A 20,007-nucleotide genomic window follows, 5' to 3' on the forward strand; every position below is an offset into this window, starting at 1 on the left:
TTTTTTAAATTTTTCAAGTTCTGACAATGTACAGAAGAGAACAGTGAAAGGCTGGAGCTAAGTCAGGCCGGCCAATGGAAAATGGGGAGCCCCTGGGCCAGGGCAACTGGTGGGTATTGCATCAGGGCATCAGAAGGCACCAGCACACTGCTAACGGAGGGGAGAACCTGGTGGTTACAGAACCCAGCTTCAGGTGTGTGGTTGGCAGTGAAGCTCCACACTGTCCCATGGCCACCACAAGCACAGACCCATGCAGTACTCAGTCAGGCTGGTCCAAGGCCACAGAAGCCAAGGCAAGCATACCCTGGGGAGAGAAATCAGCCCTGGAGAAGATCACCAAGAGCAAGAGCTACCACCCAACAGAGCTCCTCTGAGGAATCAGAATTCATGACAGAAACTATGGAAAAATTACAATGATATCTTCTGAAGGATAAGATAAAATTTGAGACATAAGAAGTTTTTTAATTAAAGATTAGTCAGAAATATTGGGTATGAAAAAAATGTCAAAATAAAGCACACAGAGTTGGGCACAGTGACACATGCCTGCAATACCAGTGGCTCAGAAGGCTAAGACTGAGGCTGAGGCTGAGGCTGAGGCAGGGAGATTGCGAGTTGAAAGCCAGCCTCAGCAATTTAACGAGGCACTAAGCAACTCAGTGAGACCCTGTCTCTTAAATAAAAAAAATTAAAAAAACAGGCTGGGGATGTGGCTCAGTGGTTAAGTGCCCCTGAGTGTATTCCCCTGTACCAAACACACACACACACACACACACACTCACACATGTATAAAATGAACAGAAGAATGTAAAAGGTTAAAGAACAATGCTAGAAGCAGAAAGCAGGCAGGGCACTGTCCAAATAGAAAAAAGACCCAACCTCCACCTAAAAGGAGTTCTATGGAAGGATATGGAAAGAAAATCATACATGCGTTTTCCTGGTGCTGATGACACAATTCCTCAGACTGGCAGGGCCCTCAAGAGAAGGTCCCAGATGTGGAGTCCTAAGGGCTGCAGAAGAAACAGCAGACGGTCTACTCATGAAGGACAAGACAGTTTCAGAATGCCACCAGCAATGCCAAACACCAGAAGTTCGGAGGGAATGTGATCATAAACCCAAAATCCATTCCCAGCCAAATTAACATCAAACAACAGCACTGTAGATATTTGGAAGAAATTTATCAGGCACACACCATGTGAGACATGGTGGTAAGCAAAAGGCCAGCATGGTGGGGGTCAAACTTGGGTACATACTGCCCGTGTTCAGACATTCAAGATGTAAGACTCGTCTGCTCTCAAGGCAAGCATGAGCCGGCACACCTCAAAGCAGCCCTCTGTGCCCACACTTCTGTCACACCATGGTCCTGACCAACTTCACTTCCTCTCACTTCTCAAACAGTGGGTGCTGAGTCCTCCTGAGCTGGAATGAAAGCCTCCAGATCCACAGCAGAAGGGAAAACCGTCTCCTTCAAAATGCCTGGCACATTTTCACTCGAAGCGAAGAGAACCCTCTAGGGAGAGCAAATCCCCAAAAGAAGGCAGAGACAGTGCCATCTGGCCTTGCTGTTCACGCACAGAAGCATCAGCAAAACCCCTAACTGATCACAGGCCTAGAAGTGACCACCTCACCAGATTACCACTGCTTTACACTTTATTTAACTTTAGTGGCCTAAAGTTAGTGCCAGATGACCATTGCCATCTGCTGGCTTTTCTCTTGAATGCAGAGAAGTCCGCTTGCCATCATTAACACAGGAGAAGACAGACAGAAGGGAAATGGCAAGAGAAGACACAAAATTACCAGGCCCAGGATGGACTTCGGCATGGTCTTGCGTGCCCTGTGAACCTTAACATCAGTTCCAGGGGCCATGGGCTTCCTGTCTTCTGTGTCTGCACTTCCTTCCCCAGGCACGGCTGGCGCTGCGGCTGGTGTCTGTGGAAATGCACCTAGAGTCCTGCCTTTGCCAGCCGCTCCAGGAAGGGTTTTCGCAGCATGGCCAGGAAGCGAGGAGGCCAGAGTGTTGGGAGTCCTCAAGGGCTGCCCCTGCAGGGCCGATTTATTTAAGAAGTACCCATTGCTGCCAATGACAGAAGTCTGCATGAAGTCGTCAGCTGTGACGTGGTTCTGCTTCCCCACTTCTGGTTCTCTTTCTGAAACCCCATTTTCCGCTATTCGTGCTGCTCTATTGGTACCTTCCTGTGGGCTGGCTCTTGTGCCCTCTTGAGTGTGTCTGGCTGCATTTGGGTGACTGGTGTCACAGTTGTCACAAGATCCATTGGTTTCACCATCTGCAGCCATGGAGGCCTCTCCCGCCTGCTTCTCTACGGAACCTTCATCAGCAGCCATAGGAATATCTGTGAACAGAGGAGAAAGGAGCATCACTGATTGCTGGGACCCCACCCTCCCACAATACCACCACCAGCACTAGTTACAATGCTTCTAACTGCTGACATAAAACTATCCACTGAAATCCTTTCATTTTACCTACAAACTAACACTTAAATTCAAATGGATTTAAAATGAGATTGCTTCCTGAACAGGAATAATGTAGCCCATGGCTTTTTAAGGAGGAGTTGTTAAATATATCACAATGGAACCATCATGGTGAAGATTTAAAAAGAATAGAAAAGAAAAGCCCAGGGACTCTGCCAGTTGGCACATTGCCATTGTGGACGTTCATATCTTGTTTGCTTAGTCCAAAGCCTTCAGTTCAGACAATGGTAGAGGAAGAAGAAGACATAATGATTCAAGTAAAAGAGAAGGTCTCTCAAGTTAGACAGAGGAAAAGATTCAAGTAAAAGAGAAGGCCTCTCAAGCTAGTCAGACAGAGAAAGAAAGTGTAAAACAGAAAAAGCCATCAGGGGGAAAGTTACAACAGGAGACTGCTACTAACACCTTTCTATCACCAGAGGGTGTAAGTGTCCAACCAACAGCACCACCTCTACAGGAGACTGCTACTAACACCTTTCTATCACCAGAGGACGTAAGTGTCCAACTAACAAGGCCACCTCCATATGCTGGGAGGTCCCCAACCCCCGCAGTTGATAGTTGGGATCCTGAGACAAGATCTCAAATATTAACATGCCCTGTATTTGAGGCAGGAGGGCAGCGATTTTACCAAGTTTTAAATTTCAAAACAGTGAAGCAGCTAAAAGAGGCTGTAACAACCTATGGTCCTCAAGCACCCTTCACTGTAAGCATGGTCGAATCCATTAACAACTTGAACATGACGCCAGCAGATTGGGCTAATATGTGTAAAGCTGTGCTAAATGGAGGACAATACCTGTTATGGAAGGTTGCCAATGAGGAATTTTGCAAGGAGACGGCTAGGCGAAATGCAGCAGCTGGTTATCCTCAGAGAAATCTAGATATGTTGTTAGGAAAGGGACCTTATGAGGATCAGCAGCAACAAATTGCATATGATCCTGGTGTATATGCACAAATTGCTGTAGATGCAATTAAGGCATGGAAGACTTTACAAGGACATGGAGGTTTACAAGGTCAATTATCTAAGGTAATACAAGGAGCTAATGAACCTTATGCTGAATTTGTAGATAGGCTTATTCAAACAGCTACCAGAGTTTTTGGGAATACAGAACAAGCAATGCCATTACTAAAACACCTGGCTTATGAGCAAGCGAATCGTTGGTGCAGAGATATCATTAGACCATGGAAACATGAAGATTTAAACACATATATTAAATTATGTAGAGACATTAATGAACAAGAGCAAGTCGTGGCAGCTGCAGTAAAACAGGCTTTGGATGCCAAAGACATTAATGAACAAGGGCAAATTGTGGCAGCTGCAGTAAAACAGGCTTTAGATGCCAGGCCAAGAACATGCTACAATTGTGAACAAACAGGACATTTTAAAAGGAATTGCCCCATTGGAGGAGGGTTTAACAAAACTAGGTATCAAAGGAGTAGAATACCAGGTATTTGCCCACGATGCCGTAGAGGGAGACATTGGGCTAATGAATGCCGTTCTCAAACCACCATAGAGGGTACTCCATTATCAAAAAACGAACAAGGACCAGGTGTTTATCCACGATATCGTGGAGAAAGGTATCGGGCTCCATTGCCAAAAAATGGGGGGCCCAATGCTCCGGGGCCCAAAACCACAAATATACGGAGCACTGGAGGAACCCAGCAACCCCATCAGGGTAGTGCCCAGGACACATTGTCCATCAGATCCCTCATCAGACAAACCAGAGGGAGCGCAGGGTTGGACATCTGCGCCTCCGCCAGAGCAGTACTAACTCCAGAGATGGGAGTTCAAATCATTCCCACAGGGGTGAAAGGACCTCTTCCCAAAGGAACAGTAGGCTTATTATTGGGACGCAGCTCTTCTACTCTAAAAGGACTTATGATAAGTCCTGGGGTAATTGATCCCGATTATGAAGGTGAAATAAAAATTATAGCCAGTTCTCCAAAGGGTATATCAGTAATTTCACCAGGAGATAGAATAGCACAGTTATTAATAATACCCAGCCTACATGATAAATTTTCCAGTCGTACTGTAGAAAGAGGTTCCAAGGGATTAGGCTCCACAGGTGTACACTGGGCTATGCTTTCTTTAAATTTAGATTCTCGCCCCATGCTAAAACTAAATATTCAAGGACATGAATTTAATGGGCTACTGGATACAGGTGCAGACCTTAGCATCATCTCTCGTCAAGAATGGCCAAAACATTGGCCATTACAACAAGCCACTCAAACGCTTCGAGGCCTAGGAGTGGCGACTAATCCCCGTACGGGCCACCAAATGAAGCAGTCTGGCTGGGCACAATCAGGAGCCACTTGTCAAAAGAAACTAACTTTATTTTTAGAACCACACAGGCCAAACAAAACAGCATCTCAGGAAAAACCCTCAGAGCCTCAACTGCCACCATCGGCTTTCCACAAGCCTCTCTCTCCCACACAAGCTTCTCTCCACCTCCCACAATCCTCCTGCTCTTGAGGCCGATTGGCTGGGTCACGTGGGCGGAGCCAAAAAAGTCCCCCAATGAGCAGCTCCGTGGTCTGAAAGGGCAGGGAAACAGCCCAATAAGCATCACCGCAGAGGAGCCAATCAGCTAGATGTTGCTGGGGCCGCTGTGAGCCAATCATCAGCCGGCAGCTGGAAGTTTGCTGGGGCCCCTTCGGCTGTGGCTCTCAACACAGGATGTCAAGTAAGTGTGAGGAATCACCATGGCAAGAAAACCTGAGTACTGTCTGGAGGTATCAACGAGGTTCCAGAAGCAGGTGTACACAAACAAGCAAAAAAACAGGCCCAAGGGAGGATGGCTTTCAGCACGCCCATCTGTGCACCCTGCAGGTGCAGGGGGTGGGGGGAGATCTCTCTCTGACAGTTCTAGCAGTCACAACCTGGATGCTTAGAAACAAGAAACGCACTCACACCAGAAGACTGAAGAATACTATGAGTTGAGGCAGAAAACTCATGATGACATCCCTGGAGGCAGGAAAAGCCTGGGCCAAGGTCTAGGCTCCATCTAGGCCACCCTGCTCTTGGCTGGACTCTTCTTCACACCTACCACTTAACATGCTGCATTCTCTACTGCTCAACATGTTGGTCATCTTCCTTGCACCCCTAAGTTCTATGAGAGCAAAGGTTCTGTTCACTACTGTAACCTGGGCACATAAAAAGGGCCTGGCACATGATACATGTGCAACAAATAATAAATGGTTTCTGAAAAACAAAGAGCAATTAATAAGTTTTTTTTAACACATAGCAAAAGTAGAACATGTAGAAATTTCCTTAACTTGGAGAAGACTATATCCCAAACTCTGCAGCAATATATCTTCACTCAGAAAGGTTAAATCAATTCCATGTAAGCCCAGAAACAACATACAAACATCCATTAAAACCACTAGTGCTAAACAAAACAGGTGGTACTGGGTGACACTGAAAGAGAAGAAAGAAAAGCGTGAAGCTTAGTGACCAAGGCACAAATGCTCTCATCTGCACCTAACATGCTCTCATCTATTGAAAAACAGAATCCACCTGTGATCAAAACACATGAACAAAGCCATACGGCTGAATTCAAAATCAAGTCGTAGGGCTGGGGATATAACTCCATAGAAGAACAACTGCCTAGCAAGCACAAAGCCCTGCCTTCCATCCCAAAACTGCAAAACAAATCGAGTTACAAACTCAAAACCACTCTATTTTTTTTTTAATTTTTTAGTTGAAGATGGACACAATATCTTCGTTTTTTGTTTATTTATTTTTGTATGTGGTGCTGAGGATCGAACCCAGTGCCTCACGCATGTGAGGCGAATGCTCAGCCACTGAGCCACAGCCCCAGCCCCTCAAAGCCACTCTCTACACGAATATTAACTAGAAAATACAAGTTAAAAACTAAGATGTTATTAACAAAAGCAGGAAAAACTATACAGGTATAAAAAAAAAATGACAAGATTATTTAAGACCTAGGTGGAGAAAAAAATTAAATACAGGGCCTTTGGACATTGGAATGGTATGACAAATTCACACAAATCTGTCAAGTCCCCTCAAATCAAATTTATAAATGTGTGCCATTCTAATAAGACTTCCAGTTAGTACATTGAGGAATTCTATGCCTGACCCTGAAATGCATCAGGAAGAAACAGGTGGTACTGGGTGACACTGAAAAAGAAGAAAGAGCTAAGTACACTGTGAAGAGGAGAATAAGGAGAGCCACACATACTCCTGCTACAGAGGAAGAGCACACAGTCATGCAGATCCCCCAGCAAAGGCAGTGCAGAGCATGACCCACAGCCCAGGCAGCCGAGGTTGGTTGCTGAGGACCAAGGCACCTCCCCAGACACGGGTGTCTAGCCTCAAGGCTGGAGTCCCCACCTGCAGGTCCCAGCAATCCTTCTGCTTGTGAAATGTGGACATACTGTCCTTGACACTCTGAGGAAAACACAGAAAAATAGAATAGCCTATAGTCAGGGGAAATTTATAAAACATCAAAAGCATGAATAATGACAAGAAAAAGATCTGACTATATTGGAATTTCAGATTTTTGTCCTACAAAGAACATAAGTAGGCAAGGTTAAGCAACAGGTAATCATACCCTTGTAATGTCTAAAACTAACAAGGGGTTAATATCTAGATGTTAAGTAACTGATTTAATCAAGCAAGAAGAGAGAGAAACCCTAACAAGAAGGGGGGAAATAATATAAACAGGAAATACACCAAAAAGGAAATTTGGGGGCTAGGGATACAGTTCAAATGGTAGAGTGTTTGCCTCGCATGCACAAGGCCCTGGGTTCAATCCAGCACCACCAAAAAAAAAATTAAAAATGTTCACATGCATGGCTTAATACACAAATTCAAAGGCAGAGATGGTTCAAGTGGACAAGAAGCTGCATAGTGAGCAATATCCCCACAACTTACATTAAATAAAATAGGAAGCGCAGATTAAAGAAATGGGATTGGAAAGGCATGCAAAAGTGAATTTGTAAACGGTTGGAGTGGCTATTTTAATATCAAAGTAGGTTACAGAGCAAGGAAGTCTAACAAGGTACACAATACCATTCCATGGGGTCAACAAAAGAACTTCAAAGTGCAAGAACTGAACACTGCTAGGACTGCTAGGGGAACCGATTCCACAGCTGAGGTCATAGATTCCCACAGCCCAGAGTCTCCTCCGCAAGGCTCAGAAGGCTGATCTGCCAGTCAGCAGCAGGCCCGGCCTGACCCAGGAGGGACTCAGCACACAGCATATGCACATTCATTGAGAGGCTAGGGGCGAACCTCAACTAACTTCAAGTGAGATGAAATGTGCTCTGACTGCAAAGGAATGAAATTAAAAATCAACAACAACGAACTCTGATAAAACCCCCAACTCTCTGAAAACTAGAAACTAAACTAAAACACACTTTTAATGAGACAAAGAATAAACCAAAAGGGAAATTACAAAGTATCTTGAATTAACAGAAAATGCAAACACAGCTCTCAGGATGTGAAGGATGCTGCTCAACAAGCTCACCAGGAAACAGGCCATGAGCCCTGTGTGGAAGGGAGAGGAAAGACTCAGCACAGAGCTCATGGAACCAGAGAAAGTAAGGGACCAAATGAAAGTGAGAAGAGGAAAAAGCAGCACAGACTGAAGCATGAACTGCCAAGACAGAAAGCAGACAACAGAAGGAGTAAACACAACCAAGAACTGGTCTTTGTTGACAAGATAAATAAAATTAAGGGACTTATTCTCTAAAGTCAGTATTACCCTGAGACCAAAACTAGACAGAGGCATAACGCAAGAAAACCACAGGCCAATATTCTGAATAGACATACATGAAAATATTCTAAACAAATGTAGAATGAACCAAAACCAAAAACACATTTTACAAAATAATATGTCCAGTAAAGAAGAGTTTATTCCCGAAGGCAGGGTTAGTTTAACAGTCAAATAAACAATTAATGTAATCACTGTACTGACAAACTAAAATAAAAAACTAACAAAAATCACCCCAAGAGATTCAGAAAAACACCATCATTTCTGATAAAAATTAAGCAAAGCAGAAATAGCAGGAAGCTCTCTCAAGCTGACACGGGCTTCAGTAAACCCACAGCCAGCCTCTTAGGCAAGGCTGTCTGTGCTCACAGTTCCCACTCAACATCACCCTAAAGGTTCTGAAGAGTGCAGCAAACAGAAGTAATCATGCAGGTCAGAAAGCAGCAGCCGCAGGACTTGGATGACAGGATCCAAGATCCCTAGGGTCTCTGAAAAGGCCACCAGCACCGAGGACTGACCTTAGAAAGCCCACAGAACACAAGATAGACTGCAGAAATGACCTCAACCTAAACCTCACACCTTTAAAATATTAATTCCAAATGAAAAGAAATGTAAATTTATATCAGAAAACAAGACTTTTAGGAGAAAAAGTCAAGGGGCCCAGAACTAGCAAAGAGTCAGCCTTGACACAGAAACAATTTCCAAAAAAGAAAAAAGCAACAAATCGAACTTCACCAAAATTCAAAGCCCAGGAAAAGACTTCTACAGGGAGGAAATGCCCACTAGCTACATACCTGGCAAAGGACTAGTACCTGGAACATACAAAGAACCCTCAAAACTAAGTAGCAAATCTAATCCACAACAAAAATATCAGCAAAGCTGCAGAGAACTGGGGCCTTTACAATGATGCTGGGAACGCCAAAACCAGGGAAGACAGCTAAACGTGCACTGACCCACAAGAGCACCTCACTCCTGAGCTGGAGCCCCAGAGAAAGCGTGTCAGGAAGCGTCTGCAGTAGTTTCACCATGACAGACAAGGGAACAGCCCAGATGTCCTCCAGTGAGTAAATGGTTGAGTGAATTGTGGGAATCCACACACAGAACATGACTAAGGAACACAGAACAACAAACCACTGATATCCAACAAAGCCTGAATGCACCCCAGGGAATTATGCTGAATGAAAAAAGTTGACCCCAAAGGTTACCAAGCATATATATACAGCATTTTGAAATGACAAAACCATAGAAATGGAGAACAGATTACTGGATGACAGCAGAAAGCAACAAAATGGGAGGTTCCAAAGGGTGAGGAGGAGGAGCCCATGGTGGGAATGCTGTCCACCTCACCATGGTCATGGCCGTGGTTGTGGATATACGTGACAGACACAGAAGCAAATACACAAAGTAGGCAGGTACAGTTACCACACCTGTGATCCCAGAGATTCCAGAGGCCAAGGCAGGAGGATCACAAGTTCAAGGTCAGCCTCAGCTACTTAGTAAGACCCTATCTCAAAATCAAAAATAAATAAAAAGGCCTAGAGATATAGCTCAGTGGGACAGTGTTCCTGGATTCAATGAAAGAAAGATGGCGCAGAAGTGGGGGGAACTGGTGCAAACCACTGAGAAATCTGAATAGGTCTGGTGCATTGTACTCATGTCAAAAACCTGGTTTTGACTCTATGTACAGTTTTGCAAGATGCTGTCATTAGTTGAAACAGATGAAGGATACACAGGAATCTCTTTACAATGTTTCTCACATGTACAATGTTTCTCACATGTAAATCTATAATTATCTCAAAATACAATTCAACAGCAAAAGATAAACTGCAAATCTGTGTATCAGTTACGAGCAACTGGTAAGTAAAATTGTAAACAGCATAAGAACATATGAAGTAATTAGAGATACAAAACCTGTATGCTGAGATACAATGTGAAGCTATCAAAAACTAATAAAAATGGGCTGTGGGGCTAGGATTATGGCTCAGTGGTAGTGCACTTGCCTAGCATGTGTGAGGTGCTGGGTTCAATTCTCAGCACCACATATAAACAAATAAATAAAGGTCCATCAATAACTAATAAATTTTTTTTAAAAAAATGGGCCAGGGATATAGCTCAGTTGGTTGAGTGCTTACCTCGCATGCACAAGGACCTGGGTTCGATCCCCAGTACCACCACCACCATCCCCCCAAAAAAGGAGAAATATACCTTGTTCATGAGTCAAAAGACTCCATATTAAGCCTTACATGTGTCAAATGAGAGAAGTCTGACAGGTGTAAAAGAGAATTCTATGTGATCACACAGGTATTTGGCAAAGACTTCAAGTCGAGAGCAACAACCAACCTGGATTTAAAGTTACTATATTTCAAGCTAAAAAAGGACTAGTAACAAACCAACAAGAAGCCAAACTTTGCAAGTTAATAAATCGAGTGCCTTGGAAAAGCCTAACAATCCTTGTTTTAATACAGATATCCAGACTCAACATATTCAATCCACAAACACTACCAAAGTATCTACCATCCCATCAGAACTACTAGATATACAAGAAAACAAGAAATACAAGTACTCAGAGAAGACAGGTGCCAAGCTTAAACTGAAACACACAGAGAACAAGGCACACATACCCTCTACATGCACCCCTACAATGCATCTCTAGAAATGAAAGATGGCCAATATGAAAGGAGACTATTAGCAATGAAACTACCACCAGATTAGACAGAGGAAAGAGCACTCAGACACATTGTTAGAATCTATGCAAAATAAAGCACTGAAAGGTGAAAATGAGTGGGTGGAGCCTGACTGACAGGTGGAATGACATGAAGCAAACATGCATGTACTTGGAGAGGTAAAACGAAAAAGAAAAGCAAAACTATATTTGAAGGAGTAATAGCCAAAAAAACAAACAAACAAACAAAAAAACCACACACACACACTTTAGTCAGGCACCAGACATGAGGCACACCTGTAATCCCACTGGCTTGGGAGGCTGAGGGAGGAGGATCACAAGTTTAAAGCCAGCCTCAGCAAAAGCGAGGTGCTAAGCAACTCAGCAAGACCCTGTCTCTAAATAACATACAAAATAGGGCTGAGGTGTGGCTCAGTGTGAGTGCCCCTGAGTTCAATCCCCATACAAGGTGGGGGATGGGGCACTTTAGTCAAGTATTTCCAGACTTGAGGAAAACTACAAAAATCAATGATCCCAGAAAGTTAACAAACTTCTAGCAACATGCCAAAAATCAGAGATAAAGAGAAAATCTGAAAACAGCCAGAGAAGAAAAGACAAATTACATACTGAGAAAAAGATAAACAGACTTCTGGTTCTAAGCAAAACAGTGAATTAATCCACTGATATGGATTAACTGTGGGCTAACTACAAGCAGACAGGGTGTGACTGGAGGAAGTAGGTCACTGGGCGTGTGCCTTTGGAGTTTACATTTTGTCCCTGGTGAGCAGAGTTTCTCTGCTCCTGGGCCATCATGTCCTGAGCTGCTTTCCTCCTCTACGTCCTTCTTCCATGATAGTCTGCCTCACCCCAGGCCCACAGCTATGGAGTTGGTCAACCATGGAATGAACCTCTGAAACTGTGAGCCACAATAAACTTTTCTTCCTTAACATCATTCTTGTCAGGTACTTTGCCACAGTGACTAAAAGCTGACTAATAAACCTAGAATTTCATACCCAGTACATCCTTCAACACAACACAGACAGACAAACTTTGAAAAGATGAGTAACCAACACAAAAGTCACAGCAATGTCGATCACACTTCTCCAGCTGGCTGGGCAATGGCACCACACAGAAAATCACTACCACACAGACAGGTGGGACATAAAGGCATGAGAAAAAACATGCAATTCTTAGGCAAAGAAAGCTGGAAAGACCTCAGACCTATTAAACTAGACATATTTCAGTACTATCAGGGATGAAGGAAGACATATCTTGGTAATAAAGGGGTAAATTAATCACAAAGATAGAACAATCTTAAATGTGTATGTAGCTAAGATGGACAAGGTCTCAGCTACCAAAACCAACAGAAGAAACAGAAAATCTGAATAAAACTCTAAGAAGTCAAGAAATTCTATTAGAAATAAAAACTCCCCATGAAGGAAAGATCAAGACCAGATGGCTCCACTGGTAAATTCTACCAAACATTCAAAGAATAATTATTATAATTTTTCACAAACCCCTCCAAATATTAAAAAGGGAACTCTCCACAATGTACTGTGAGGCAGTATTACTGATCTAAACACCAGAGAGACACCTCACAGGACAATATCTTTTTTGTTTTGTGCAGGAACTGAACTCAGAAGCACTTTGCCACTAAGGTATATCTCCAGTTTTTTTTTAATTTTTTGAGACACGGGTCCCTAAATTGCTAAGGCTGGCCTTGAAATTGACATCTCCTGTCTCAGTCTCCCGAGTTGCTGGGATTAGAGGTGTGTGCCACTACATCCTGCCAGACAAATATCTCTTATGATACAAACACTAAAACTTCAGCAAAAGACTACCAAACTGGATTGGAGGAAGGGGGTTGCTAAGGGGATAGTGAGATGGGATTAAAAAATGAGAACAAGCAGGATTTATCCCAGGAATGCACAGTTTGTTTAATGGCTAAAAAACAATTCATTAAGAGAACAGAATAAAAGGCAAACATCACATAAGCATGTCAACTCACAGAAAAATCATTTAACAAAAAAATCAATACTCGTTCCTGATTAAAAAAAACCCCTAGCACACATAGCACATGTCATTTGGGGTCTGGTTTCCTTCACTTCACAAAACACAGCTAAGTTTCATCTGTGTTGTTACATGAGTCATGCTGTTTGAAAACCATTCCACCATGCATATGTGTCAGGTTGTCCAATTTGTTACTGGGTGAGGCCTGCGTATGAATAAAGATGCTACAACATTCCTATGACCATTCACTTTTCATTTTCTAGGTGCACTGTTTCTGTTATCCACACTTGGTTTTTTTGTTTGTTTGTTTTTTCCTTCTCTACAAGATCTTTTCTCTCTCTCTGTGTGTGTGTGTGTGTGTGTGTGTGTGTGTGTCTGTCTGTCTGTCTGTCGTCCAGGAATGGGAGAGATTAGAAATTACACTGAACTCCAGACAGATAACAGGGAGAGTGCAGGCAGCAAAATCCTGTCTCCCATCCCAGGGAACACAGCCCTTACCTTCTCTCAGCAGTTCAGTTTTCATGCAGCTATCCTGCTTAGTCTCACCCTTGGCCGGAACTACCTGCTAAAAAAAAAACAGCCATCAACCTGAATGCATTAAAGGCAGAAAACACAGTACACCAACATGACTTCTCCAAAATAATTCAGTTACAAAACTCACTACCAAACATCCACATGACTAGGGTTTATTCACCCACTGGATAACACAGTTGTCTCCAGGAGAAGGGATGGCATTCAGAAGACAGCCCAAGGAAACACCTGCTTACTCTGTAGTTCTTAAGGCAGCCCTTTAGGAAGATGTGCTCATATATCACTTACATAATTAGAAATCTGAAATACTTTGATTGTTATAGGACTACTTCAATTTATTTCAAAATGCATTCTGTTGCCAACAATAATTCATCTAAATATTTCAAATGTCCAATAATTTATCAAAAAAAAAAGTGTAAATCAAGAAAATAACAGGTCTGTAACCCTACCTACTCGGGAGACTAAGGCAGGAAGACTGGAAGTTTGAGGACGACTTCAGCAACTCAGCAAGACCCTGTCTCAAAACAAAAAAACAAAAAGGTTCGGAGGTATAGCTCAGTGACAGAGCACCCCTGGGGTCAATCCCAGGCACCACAAAAAGAAAAAGTGAGCAATAAGACACTGAAGTCAGGCTGGGGATATAGTTCAGTTGGTAGAGTGTTTGCCTTGCATGCACAAGGTCCTGAGTTCCATCTCCAGCACCACAAAAAAAAAAAAAAAAAAAAAAGACACTGAAGTCACTGAACATTGAGTGTAAGTGTCAATTACAGGGAGGCATATATGAATGACCCAAGGCTTCCTGGTATTGTTTTACTTTTCCTCAAACAGAACTCTTGCCTTCAAAAAGCTTAGTCTGGGGACTGGGGTTGTGGCTCAGTGGTAGAATTCTTGCCTAGTATGTGTGAGGCCCTGGGTTCCATCCTCAGCAGCACATATAAATAAATAAAGGTCCATTAACAACTAAAAAAATATTTTTTTAAAAAAGCAGCAGTAGCTTAGTCTGCCCAGAGAAATGAAGGTAAACACACACAGTACTCCTAAGGAGGTCTCTCAGGATAAAGCAGCAGCAGCAGGAGCCAGCAAATGCCTTGTCCACACTGGGGGTGGGAACATAGGATAAAGACTATCCTATCTTCCCACTTTGAGCTCCAAAAACTTTTGGGCTCCCAGAACCTAAGGGCATAACTCCCAAAAAAACTTCTTATAACTTCCAGAATATTTTTTCTAAAGACACCAGAAAAATTTCTCAGAATATTCCTACTGAACCTTGAATTCACTGCTATTTCCACTTCATGCCACTTATGCCTCCGAAGAACTTAGTCTTGCCCACCCTGTCACCCAAAGTTCCTAACCCCCACAACATCCCTTCTTCCTCAGTCCTGCTAAATATCTAGCATTCCCAGTGTTTCCCAAATGCTCCCACCAGCAGCCTTCTTGAGAGGAGCTGGTGACTCACTGACACCCCAGGAGGAGGCCAAGAAAAGGTATAAGCAGGTCTCAACTTCCTGTCAATTCCAGGTTATTCTCTCCCACCTTCCCCAGAGCTCCTTGTGTGGCCCAACTAGTAGTTTTCAAAGTGTAGGCTGAGGACCCCAGGGGTCCCTGAAGGGAAAATGGTTTCTAGGCACATGCATTCTTTCTCAATCCTATCGGTAATGGCTGATTCTGCCCTCCCACCTGTAGCTGATGGCACCTCATGGATGTCTGCACTTCTCTCTTACCTATCACTAAGCACCAATCCCAGATCAGGCAAGTGCTTCTGGGCGCTCCACAAGCCCCACTTCCACTTGCACATCTGCTTTTCACACCGCACAGATGCTGTTAGAATTCTTGGGAACTAGGATGCACAATCAACATCCTCTGGAGCAAAAAAAGACCAAGCTTGAGGTCCTCTGTGACTCCTATGGGGAAGGGCACAGAGCATGGCAGTGCCAGGGATAAGCAAGAGAAGCAAGTGATGGAGCATATCAGCCTTGGACAAAAGCAGGAAGGGCAGAGCTTCCTGAAACTGGAATTCAAATGCTCTATGTGGCTGACTCCACATATTATCTAGTGGGCAAGAAAATGGTTCTCATCACCCTTGAAAAAGGGCCAATGGCCTGCAAAATGTTCAGAACCTCTGAGGTGGATGGACACTAAGCCAGGAAAGGTTTACGGATGAGACATATTGCCCAAACCATAACAAATTCCATCCCACTCCCACTTCATGTGTTTTCCACACCCTTACTCACACAAGTAGAACCAAGCTGTAAGCAGAGACTTAATTAAGGCCCAGATGTGTCTCCAGCTCAGGGTGGAGCAACAAAACCTTGACAGCAAAAGGGCCTCTTGTACTAAGTGGCCTACTCCTCTGTCCTTTGCAAAAAGAGCCTTAACTGACACCTGAATGAGGATGAGGATGTGGGCTTTAGCCTTGGAAAACAAGACAGAACTGTTAATGGGCCCCAACTAAGGGTTTTTATTTTTGTTTCCTACCTGGGTTCCTCTACCTTCAAATTAGGTAAGGAGCTCAGTCCCATACTCAGCCCTATGGAAGTCATTACCCATAGCCTGAAGGCCGGGTGCATGAAGTGAGGGCAGTCCTGAATGGAGGTTACAGGAAAGTTCAGACTCAAGGGCTAACCAATAGCACTGGTACCTTTCCAATACCTGTTAAGCCCAGATTTATTTTATTTTATTTTATTTACAATTAAAATCAAAATTTTATTCTGATTTCACTAGTTTTTCTTCAATGCCATTTTGTTGTTGTTGTTCTAGGATCCAATGTCTAGAAGACAATGTTGCATTTTGACACAATGCTGTATGAGTTTTGTCTGACTTATAACAGTTTCTCAGGTGTTCCTTATGTTTGATTGAGCGTTGTGATGGTACGCCATTATGCAGATTATTCATCAATTTGAAAGCACAAATTCTGACCAATAGTGTTCATACTTTTCCAAGACCTGATCAGCACAAATACTAATCAATGTCCCTACCCAGTAGCTATATAAACTCCTAGACTTACACCTAAGTGGCAATCTGCTATCAGGTCCCCTCTCGCCTCTTTTTTTTTTTTTCTTGCTTAAATAAAGCCTACTCCTTTCACTCCCGCCTTCCATTGTCGTCCATGGATTTCATTCTTTATATTTGTGAGATAAGAACCTGGAAACAATTGGGGTCTGCTGTGATACTAGAAGGCACAGCCTGCCATTAAGAGCTTCAGCAACATCACTGGACCAGTGATGTGGAGAAGAATCCAGCTTTTCCAGCTACAACCCTCAGAGGTGATGTGTGCAGGCATCCCTGCTGGGATTAGCTGCTAACACTTAAATAGGCTTTCTCAGGGCTACAGATACCCCAACCACCAGCAGAAGCAGAGAATCAAATTTTGTCTCAAACTCCAGTTTCACCAGCAACCCATGCAATGGAGCTCTGACCACTGCAGGGATGCCAAACCCTTGGCAGCAAGAAGCAGACCAACTGCTAAGTCTCAGTACCCATGTTCATTTTCTCTAAGACCTAAGCTCCTGGAGAAATAAGCAATTCCAGTCTAAGGCAAGAAAAAGTGTAGGTCCATTTCAAAGCACCAAGTAGTGCCCAAGAAAGAATGTGAGCAAAAGATGACAAGAGTGTCCCAAGAAACAGCAATGCCTCAAGGGGTTCCTAGTGGCTAAGTATGGACACTTTGAACCTCAAAACAGATGATCACAATAATGTATTTCAACCACTTAACATAATAATGATGGCCTGAGTTGACATAAACATTATGTAAGTGGATAGATAGTAAGTAAATGAAGGCAAAGCTCTTCTTCCTAATAGAATGCCAATTGTGGTTGCAACCAGAAATTGGAACTGAAAAATCACTATTTTACTACTACCATCAGATAGGTTAGGTTCAATGCATAGATGGATTCTAAAACTATGAGGAGCAAGCTTAATAAGAAACAGGGGGGCTGGGGTTGTAGCTCAGAGGTAGAGCACTTGCCTCGCACGCACGTGTGAGCCTCAGCACCAATAAACAAAGTAAAGGTTAAAAATATAAAGAAAAGAAACAGGGTATTTACAAGCTCTCAATGTATTTTTAATTATAAAGGTAAAAAAGAGTAACTACAGAGAAGCCCAGTGGGCAACACCTTAACCACAGGTCAACATGAACTATCATGGGACAAAGAGCATCCATTTGATAGACTGACTGCACAACATCACTTCTACAGCTTCCTGAACAGTGCACAATCTCAGGTCAATCACAAGGAGACATTAGCAAATTCCAACTGAGGACCTTTTAAAAAACAGCAGGCCTGTACTTTCCAAAAATGTCCCTTTTTGAAAGTCAAAGACTGAAAAACTTGACTGGGGCTGAGGCTCAGTTGTGGAGCACTTGCCTCGCACATGCAAAGCCCTGGGTTCAATCTTTGCACCACATAAAAATAAATAAATAAAATAAAGGTACTGTGCCCATCTTCAACTAAAAAAGAAAAAATAATAAAGAATGAAGAGACACGACAATTTGTGCAGTGCACCATACGCAACTGTCACAAAGGAAATTACTGTAAGTACCGTACACAGAGAACTGGATCAAGGCTAAATGTCCTCCAGATTTGTCATTGCATCATGGTTATAAAAGAGAAATGCTCTTGTGTGCAATTAAGGACAAAGTGGTATGAAGTCTGAGTTTGCTTTCAAATGGCTTAAGAGGAAAGAAGTATGTTGTGCGTGTGTGCACATGTACCTATGTGTATATGTGTGTGTGTGTGTGTATATATATATATATTTGACTGTCTGTGCACGTGTGCACTTTTGTGGGCTCAGCTGGAAGATCTCAAGCAATGCACGTTGAGTGAAGGGTCCACAAAGGTCACTGTACAAATCTCTCAACTTTTCTGCCTATCTGAAGTTATTTTTCATAAAAGGTTCCTTAGAAAGACAAGGCTAGGGAAGTCTGAGGACTGGAAACATGGTAGTACAAAAGTGAGATCTAGACAGGGAGAAAGCACAAATCAAGCCCGGACCTCAGGAGACAGGGCACTGGTCGGGAAATGGGGCAGGAGCAGACTGACAGTCTCAAGCAAGAGGATCCTGGGAGGTGTAGTCAAGGCCACATAGATCAAATGGTACAGCTCTGGAGTTGGGACCTGGACCACATGCAAGTGTCTTTGCCCACTGTGGGGTCTCCTATCATAACCTGGCTCCTGCACTTTGGTTTCCAGTTAAGAAATAAGGACTGGAGCCCTTGTTCCAAAAGCCACTGTGTTCCCATGCTGGTGCATGCAGTAAGTGCTGCTGACATGTAAAAGGTCTCTGTAACCTGCCAACCCACAGTACTACCTGGAGATCTGCCTGGCGCCCAGCACTATGGCCAACAAGCTCTCAGCACTAGTTGCGTAAACACAGTTCCCAGAGAGCATAGTGAAATGAAAACACAGAGGCCACATACTGATGTGCAACCATCTCCTCATGTCTAGGTGCAGTCTGCCTCAGGAAGAGAGGAAATTCCCACCTTGTGCTTCAGGGGACAGGGAAGAGGTACTGTACCCCATATTTCACAGAGGATAAAAGGATCCCAGAGAGCCATGAGGAGGAGAGGGGAGAAGAAAGGCCCCACTGCTCTCCTTGGTTGGTAAAAGTATTGGGGCAAGGCTGGACACAGGCCCCATACCTTTAGGAAACCCATCAGAGAGCCCAGGATATGAGGTATCCTCTTACCCCCCAAAAAGCTCCTCTGTTAATGTAGGAGCATTCAGAGGTGAAATGACTACATTTTGAGAGCTGTGACCTAAATAGATGATCAATCCATTTGATGGATTAATAATTATAACATTAATATAATATTATAACGTGAATGCAACTAACTGGAAGATCACTATAGGCAGGCAGTGCATGACTAAACAAAGTAGGTCACTGGGGGCATGTTTTGGTTGTCTATATTTTGTCCCTGGAGACTCTGTCTCTCTCCCTCTGCTTCCCAGGTGCCATCATCTGAGTAGCTTTCCTTTGCCATGACCTTCCACCTTGACGTTCTGCCTCAACTTGGGCCCAAAGCAATGGAATCAGCTGACCATGTACTGAGAACTCTGAAATTCTAATCTCAAAATAAACTTTTCCTCCTCTAGTTTTTCTAACCAGATATTTTGGTCACAGAGACAAAAAGCAGACTAGTACACTGGGAGATCGCTTCCCATAACCCAGGAATCCCCCACAGTCCACGATTCCCTTCTGTGGCTAGGGATCCTCCTGACAATCTAGACATCAGCTCTTAAGGCCCTACAGCCCCTGCTCCCCACCCCCCACAGCCCAGAAATACCCCCCCCCATAGTATGTGGTATTCCCTCACAGCCTTGGGAACCCCACCCATGGCTCCAAGATGCTCCAACAGCCCTGGAGCATTCAGTCCAAAATCCATTCCTTCAGTCCAGGGATCTCCAGGATTAAGGGATACCCTTCCTCAGACCACAGGCCAAGACCCTTCCACAGCTAGTCCCTTAGCCTCAGAGCAGCAAGAGGTTGAAGAGTGAGGGCCATAACAATGGGTCGACTCTGGGCTTCTTGCTCTGTCCTCCTTTTCCTCAGCATGAGCCACACCTGCTTGACATAAAGCCTCAAAGTCAC

General features: G+C 43.6%; 1 protein-coding gene across 6 annotated transcripts in view; it reads right to left on the minus strand.

The window, feature by feature from the left end:
* Ehmt1 (euchromatic histone lysine methyltransferase 1) overlaps positions 1 to 20,007 on the minus strand; it is a 151,723-nt gene that overhangs the window by 84,686 nt on the left and 47,030 nt on the right. For 3 of the 6 annotated variants that reach the window (XM_058585878.1, XM_058585877.1, XM_046465677.2), the window contains exons 2-3: positions 13,390 to 13,453; positions 1,795 to 2,348 (exon numbers count right to left, since the gene is read on the minus strand). In XM_058585878.1, coding sequence (XP_058441861.1) covers positions 1,795 to 2,348; positions 13,390 to 13,453 — 618 coding nt within the window. Of the gene's footprint in view, positions 1 to 1,794; positions 2,349 to 13,389; positions 13,457 to 20,007 lie in introns of all 6 variants that reach the window. The other 3 variants (XM_046465676.1, XM_046465680.2, XM_046465682.2) reach the window with 2 other exon arrangements.

The sequence above is a fragment of the Marmota monax genome, unplaced genomic scaffold, assembly GCF_021218885.2.
Source record: "Marmota monax isolate L192 unplaced genomic scaffold, Marmota_monax_Labrador192_F-V1.1 WCK01_AAM20220418_F8-fsc00167, whole genome shotgun sequence".
In the NCBI taxonomy this organism is placed as follows: domain Eukaryota; kingdom Metazoa; phylum Chordata; class Mammalia; order Rodentia; family Sciuridae; genus Marmota; species Marmota monax.